The sequence below is a fragment of the Octopus bimaculoides genome, chromosome 2 (assembly GCF_046866305.1).
Source record: "Octopus bimaculoides isolate indiv1 chromosome 2, ASM4686630v1, whole genome shotgun sequence".
Taxonomy (NCBI): Eukaryota; Metazoa; Mollusca; class Cephalopoda; order Octopoda; family Octopodidae; genus Octopus; species Octopus bimaculoides.
Window position 1 is genome coordinate 139,386,733 of NC_142929.1, and position 7,772 is coordinate 139,394,504.

Consider the following 7,772-nt stretch of genomic DNA (forward strand, 5'->3'; position numbering starts at 1 on the left):
GAATAATAACGCTCGCAGACTATTTAATTGAAGAAATTTTGTTTTATAAGATCAAATTTAATAATTTTATTCGGAAAAAGTGATTTTAATAACATACAGTAGTACCTCGGTTTTTGAACAACTCTGATCACGAATAAATCGTGCTTTATATATATATATATATATATATATATATATATAAACAAATAATAAATGAGTATATGCATATATACGTACAGGTATGTGCATGTATATGCATATATATATATATATATGTATATATATTGATTTTAATAATATAGGGTAAAATCAGTAATAATTTTACCAGGTAGCTAGTACGTAAATAAAATTCTTTTAGGTAAATATTACAAATTATTCTATAATTATATACATAATTATAATTACCACAATAATAGGATAAACTCTTATATAAGAATTTATCAAGTAGTTATCGTGAAAAGAATTCATAGGGAAGAATCTATCGTTTTTCCCTAAATCATATTTATCTATTTATATATACATATATATATATATATATATATATATATATATATATATATATATATATATATATATAAGGGCATAACTATACAAGAATGCCTCAGTTAAGATGAGGCATTCTTGTATAGTTATGCCCTTATTTATATATAATTATAATTACCTATATAATTACAGAATAATTTGTAAAATTTATATATAGATATAGATACATATAAAGCACGATTTATTTGTGATCAGAGGCATTCGTAATCCGAGGTACCACTGTATATGTATTCTCTTTCGATTGCACACGAGCTAGTTGCAGGTACCCTAGTGTGAAAAGCCGGTTGTCTCTTATTCGCTGTTGGGTCTAAAAGGCACTCAGAGTTATTCCCCTTCTGAGAGTTACACCGTCATAAGGTGCTTGTCCCGCCTTGGACAAATTGTTATAAATTCCACTGGCTTGGATGAAAAGTTTTCATTCTTTTGTGTATTTATGTCTGAACGAGGTTATCGGATATGGCCACGTCTAGCAGAGAAACAGCATTAATCAAGAATTCGTTGATAATTCTACTGCAGGCCATTGTCGGTAAACAAACAACGGTGGATTTGAGGAATGAAAACAGTGTGGAAGGATTACTTCTTCATGTCGATGCCTTCATGAATTTAACTCTGGAAGACGTCCGTTACATCAGTGCCAACGATAAAGTTGGTGATAAATATTTCGATAAATTGTTTATACAGGGTCGTGAGGTGAGGTTTGTACATATCCCTGACGATGTTGATATCATTTCATCCATCAGTCAACAGTTAAACCTTAAAAAAGATTACCAAATGAAACGAGCCAAAGAGATGAACAGAATTGTGAAAAGTAAGATGAAGCGAAAAGAGAGAGAATTTCGTCGTCAAGAGAAGAAAGGCTTGACGTAGTTTTTTCCCCCCATTATTCCTCATAAACACCAGTAAATAGATTGTATTAAGTGAGATGCTTTACATACAGGTAACTCTGAAGTTTTGTCTACAAACCCTAACACCAGTTTGGTATCATGCTTAAGACTACGGCTTGTTAACTGGACCATTTAAATATTTATGGCAATTCATTATCTTCTACAATCTTTAATTTAATTCTGAATAATGTTTTCAATTATTAGAGTTTGAAAAAAAGAAATGCCAAAAGTATCCTAAATTTACATCTTTCTAAGCCGCAGGGGTATATGAATAAATGTCCTGGATGTTTACACTGTATATGAATATAAATAATCGACCCCAGAGCAATTCATGTTCACAATTTTTGGTAAATATGTCGAATATGTACACCAACAACCACATGTCATACAAAACAGAAGGGGCCACAAAAAGAAAATGACACGCTACATTTACCTTAATGTATAAATCATTATTTTACATAACTGACTACTAATATTAATTAAATTGAGTCAATCACTGTTTTATTTTAAAAGGTGGGGGGGGACCTGTGAGTACTAAGACTAATTAAACTGTCTTAATTACCGTTTTATAGTTTATATTATAAACAATTAAACGTCATCCTTTAGAATTTTCAAAGACATTCGGTGAGTCCAGCATGTCGTTTCTTTGTGGTCCCATCTGTTTTGTATCAATGGTCGTTGTTCACTTGTATTTTCGGCAACTTTAACTTTCATTTTAGAAATATTATTTATCAAAAGTACAGAATACTCCGATTATGTTTGTGCTTAGAAGTGTTAACGGATAGACAATTCAGTTTAAATTATCTTTCTTCGGGGGGGGGGGGGGTCTCTATTTCTGGCGCCTTTTTTTCTGTTCACAATTCTATTTCTAAATTTTATTCCTTCATGCGCCCACATCTGATTTTAAAGATGTTCCTCTAATGTTTGTATAGTCACATATTAACCCTGATTAAACTGATCAGCGCTGCTCCCCCCTCCACCTTTTTTTTTCATACCAGTCTATAAGGGGATCACATAATCTTATGTTGTCTTTCCTTAAGACTGGAGTTATTTGAGGGACGTTTTGGCAAAGCAGTGATGGACTGTGAGAGAAATATTGAAAATTAAAGCGATAATGACCGCGTTCCTTTAAATGTTTTGTTTAAACTAACTTAAGAATGGTATTTTCAAAACTGTTTGCCATATCTATGAAATGGTCCCTGCCACTTTGTCTAAATATACTTGTATGTATTTATTCCATTCACCACTATAAATCACCAAATTGGTAGAAGCATCTGAGCAACTGATAGAATACTTGGCGGTATTCGTGCTGACTCCACTTCGGGTTGAAATCTTGATGAGGTCGACTTTGTCTTTCATTTCTTCGATTCTTCTTTCTCTTTGGATCGTGTCTGAGAATCAAACTTCAGGACTTGACCCACTGTGCCACGCCGATATCGCCTGAGAATTGCATGTAAGGTAAATCTGTATGTAGAATAATACTCAGTCCCACGTTGATTTAGCGGGTAGGAAGAAATTCGTAACTGGCGAAAATTCCACCGTAAATAAACCGTGGGTTATAAAACATCTTACAACTTAACAGTTGTTCTTCCCTGCAAACATCATTGCTTTACACGTTTGTGTATATGGAATTGTATATTAACAGCTATCAATGAACTTGAACTCACGACTACGAAACGCATCAAAAATTTCAATTAATATTTTTATTAAAATGTCTATTTCTTTTTTAGTGTTTGTGATTATTCTGTACTTATTTGTTCAACTTCATATCAGTCCATATCCGGCAGATCTATGATAAAGGACAGTCCTATTTTTCCTTTCAAGCAACCATAGTGTCTTCTTATCCTTCCATTTTTAAGACGGCACCGCCGGGCAAAAGGCTTCGAGGTATTTCTTCCCTCTCTTTTACGTTTTGAGTTCAAATTCCACCAAGGTCGACTTTACCTTTCATCCTTTTGGGATCGATAAAACGAGTCCTAGTTCCATGTTGGGGTTGATGTAATCGGCTTCTCACCTTAAAATTGCTAACCTTGCGCCAAAATTGGAAAGATTGCATTTGGTAACTTTTGGAAAAGTTTCGCTGTTATTTCCAGTATGTCGTGCTGGGTGTTGTGATGGCGAAATTTCAATGGTTCCTGCTTTTAAGCAAATAAACTTTATTTACAACACTTACGTCCTTGAAATGTCTCAACCTCTCATTTAATGTGTATACCAGGGGTTGGCAAAGTGGTCAGTATTGGCCGCTCGGGGTCTCTCTGGCTATTCAAGGGGGTCGATATTCCAACTATATCAATTTGATTCAACTTCTGTTGTTCATAATCAATTTCATTAGATTTCTTTAAATATTTATTCATTTAAAAGTCGAAATGATACAAAAGAACAATGGGAAAATTGTTTTTAAATCAAAAAGTTTTGTATTAGCTATACTTTTTATTTTTATTTTAGAAATTTACCTGATTGGAGTCGATAACTTACAAATGATACCATGGAAGGGTCAATGATATAAAAAGTTTACCAACCCCAGGAGTAAACACTATCAAGAACAAAAATTAAATATCTAAAACCAAGACTCATAAGTATAATGGTTGAAGTGGTCATGTGGTACATTTTTATCCCTTATTGACTTAATCAAAATCAACAGTGAACTTTTACTAAAAGTCAAGGTTTGTGGTGATGGTGTTAAACCTGACAACAGATGAAGTCAGTAGCACTCCCTAGGGGGCGCTAGGGGTTTAGAGGAGGGAGATTTTTGTTTCCCAATACTCTTTTGCTTGTTTCAGTCATTTCACTGCGGCCATGCTGGAGCACCGCCTTTAGTCGAGCAAATCTACCCCAGGACTTATTCTTTGTAAGCCTAGTACTTATTCTATCGATCACTTTTGCCGAACTGCTAAGTTACAGGATCGTAAACACGCCAGCATCGGTTGTCAAGCGATGTTGTGGGGACAAACACATATATACATATATACGACGGGCTTCTTTCAGTTTCCCTCTACCAAATCCACTCAGAAGGCTTTGGTCGGCCCAAGGATATAGTAGAAGACACTTGCCCAAGGTGCCACGCAGTGGAACTGAACCCGTAACCATGTGGTTGGTAAGCAAGCTACTTACCACACAGACATTTAACCCTGAAGCATTCAGATTACTCTGTCAAATGTAATGTCCATTTATTCTCATTCTTTTCAATTAATCTTGCATTATCTCATAGCTTCAATAGTTCACTAATGAGATCGTTTATTTTTAGAATAACGATATGGGATATGTGTGAGTTTGATCATAAAACAGGTAGAATATTTGGGTCAGATATGACCTATTTAAATGCTAAAGAGTTAAACCAGATACACCACTTACAGTTTGAATAGGTTTTCAAAAAATCTCTTTGTTAGCATTTGAATAGGGCATTGTGTAACCAGTGAGCAGAAATTTAACTGATATACCATGGGCCAATAAAATTAATTTAATATGCTCTTGCCTTATTTAATACTTTCCATAAAAATTTATTATCAAAACCAACACAAATGTCTTGACAGAGACACTCTGGATGGGAGAGTATAAGAGAATTTGTACAATAAACCTCTGCACAACGAAATTATCTGTTGTGTGATTTAAACAACATTTATGATTCTTATTCTTCTTATTATTATTAAGGTGGCGAGCTAGTAGAGTTGTTAGCACACCAGGCAAACTGCTTAACAACATTTTGGTCGTCACTATATTCCGAGTTCAAATTCTGCCAGGGTTGACTTTGCCTTTCATCCTTTCGGGAGCCAATAGATTAAGTACCTGTGAAACACTGGGGTTCGATGTAATCAACTAGTCCCTCCTCCCTGGCTTTGTGCCTTTGGTGAGAGAGGATTATTATTATTATCAGTGATCCGGTAGAATTGTTAGCAAGCCGGACAAAAGTACCTTGTAACATTTCATCTATCTTTATGTTCTGAGTTCAATTACTGCTGAGATTGACTTTGCCTTTCATTCTTTCAGGGTCAAGGTGATGTTAATGACTCGGCCCTTGTCCCTAAATTTACTGCCAAAATTTGGAATTATTATTATTAGCAAGCTAGCAAAAATCATTATCATGCTGGGAAAAACGCTTAGCAGTATTTCTTCTGACTTTACATTCTGAGTTCAAATGTCACTGGGGTTAACTATGCCTTTCTTCCTTTCAGGTTTGATAAATTAAGTACCAGTGTAACACTGGGGTCATTGTAATCATCCAGTACCCAACCACCACCAAATTTCATCATCATCATCATCATTTAACATCTGCTTTCCATGCTGGCATACCAGAAGGCTGCACCAGGCTCCAATGCAATCTGGCAAAATTTCTACAGCTGGATGCCCTTCCTAACGCCAACCACTCCGAGAGTGTGGTGGGTGCTTTTACGTGCCACTGGCACGGAGGGCCAGTCAGGCGGTACTGGCAATAACCACGCTCAAAATGGTGTTTTTTACGTGCCACCTGCACAAGAGCCAGTCCAGCAGCACTATATATATATATATATATATCTTCTACATTTAGATTTTTCCTCACCACCCTTCACCAACCCATCTAAATAGCTTAGATGTAGCTTACTTGACTATCCAGACTCTCTTATTACTTCTTAGATTACCCGCCCCACCGATTTGACTCCCTTTATTTTTTATTTTATTTTAAGTTTTATTTTTATTTTTTTACATGAATATCTGTGTATTTCTTTTTCTTTTCTTTTCTACTCAGGATTTTATATTCCCATTTTATTTTATATTGTTGTTTCGTTTTGTCATTTTATTGTATTGTTCTTAACCACCAACTTAACACTACACACTGAATCGTGGCAAGGTATGGACGGTTTTCAGAGGACCGAAGAAATTATGTGTAAATGGAGAATTATACGAGGTATAGTACTATACAAAATACCGAAAGGATCTTCACCTCTTATATCACACCTTTCTTCCTCCTTTAACGCCGATGTGATATAATTTCCTGGGAGAGAAATACTTTTGCGGCTGAAGATAGCTTTGTATTGTAAATTATACACTGATATAAAGCTTGAAACACGTGTACCGCAGAACCCTTTGTATTTTTGTTGTTATTTTTGGGATTTACAATTTATATATATATATATATATATATATATATATAGGCTTCTTTCAGTTTTTTCTGTCAACCAAATCCACTCAAGGCTTTGGTTGACCCAAAGCTATAATAGAAGACACTTGACCAAGATGCCACACTTTGGATTGAACATGAAACCATGTGGTTGGGAAGCAAACTTCTTACCACACAGCCATGCAAAATTGAAATAATCTAAGACAGTTATAACTGCTAAAAAAAGTTTCAAATTGGCTGAAATGCATCTTGTCATAATTTTGTTCTATCTCTGTGTTTGAGTTAATTTCGCTAATAACCCTTCAGCCGTTCACTAATACAGTTGATTAAATCTGTTTCATTTGCATACTAATTCATCTTGGGGCGGGGAAAGTGCAGGGAATGATAGCTGAGTGTTTACCTTCGTTAATGCTAACAAGAAAGCATAGAAATGTTACTATGAATGGTTGCCAAATGAGTAGAAAGCATGGTGAGGAGAGACAGGGAGGCCCTACTCCAAGTAGACCTAACAGAAAGACTGGTTGTAGAAGTTGACCCCTATATGGTTGAAAGTGCAATTATGCATAATGAAGGTTGGGAAAACAGCTGAACTGTCTAAGATAGAAATAATACATTTCTAAATCTCTTGGAATGATTTATGCAGTAGTGATACGATAAAGTAGTTGTATGCTGTCAACTTAATGTGACAGTCCCATGAAAGGAATAATACTACTGTTGGTTAGACCTAGGAAGCTGCACTGCTTCCTGTCGGTCTTGACACATTTCCTGTGTCCTTATGTTTACAAGGGGGAGACAAGCACTGTCACATTAAGTTGACAGAATACAACTACTTTATCACATCACTACTGCATAAATCTCTCTGAGAGATTTAGAAATGTATTATTTCTATTTTTGAAATCAGTGAATGTGTTTCACTAGAATTATATGTTTACAAGAGCTTGACTGGCATCTCCAACTAGAAGGCCATTGCTACTCCAGACTGATGACGAACAAAGACTCAGAAACTAGTCCCTGGATGGAGGTGCTTGTCTCCCCTTTGTAAACATAAGGACACAGGAATTGTGACAAGGCTGACAGGAAGCGGTGCTGCTTCCTAGGGCTAAATAGCAGTAGTATTATTCCCTTCATGGGACTGTCACATTAAGTTGACGGCAAACAACTACTTTGTCTAAGATAGTTGCTAAGATACTGAAAATGTCTGGCAATGTAGGGCATGTACCATTCACTCACCAAGTCAGTCAAGTATTATGGAGAAGAGTCATCTTCAGTGCCTG

The 7,772-nt window shown here is 35.6% G+C and overlaps 1 protein-coding gene across 1 annotated transcript; it reads left to right on the forward strand.

Annotated features, from left to right (window-relative positions):
- Nucleotides 1-770: 770 nt before the first annotated feature.
- On the forward strand, nucleotides 771-6,460 carry LOC106879248 (U7 snRNA-associated Sm-like protein LSm10). The gene is made up of 2 exons (XM_089347781.1): nucleotides 771-1,459; nucleotides 3,852-6,460. Exon 1 carries the CDS (start codon nucleotides 979-981, stop codon nucleotides 1,387-1,389), a length of 411 nt encoding a protein of 136 aa, XP_089203907.1. The 5' UTR covers nucleotides 771-978; the 3' UTR covers nucleotides 1,390-1,459; nucleotides 3,852-6,460.
- The last annotated feature ends 1,312 nt before the right edge of the window (nucleotides 6,461-7,772 follow it).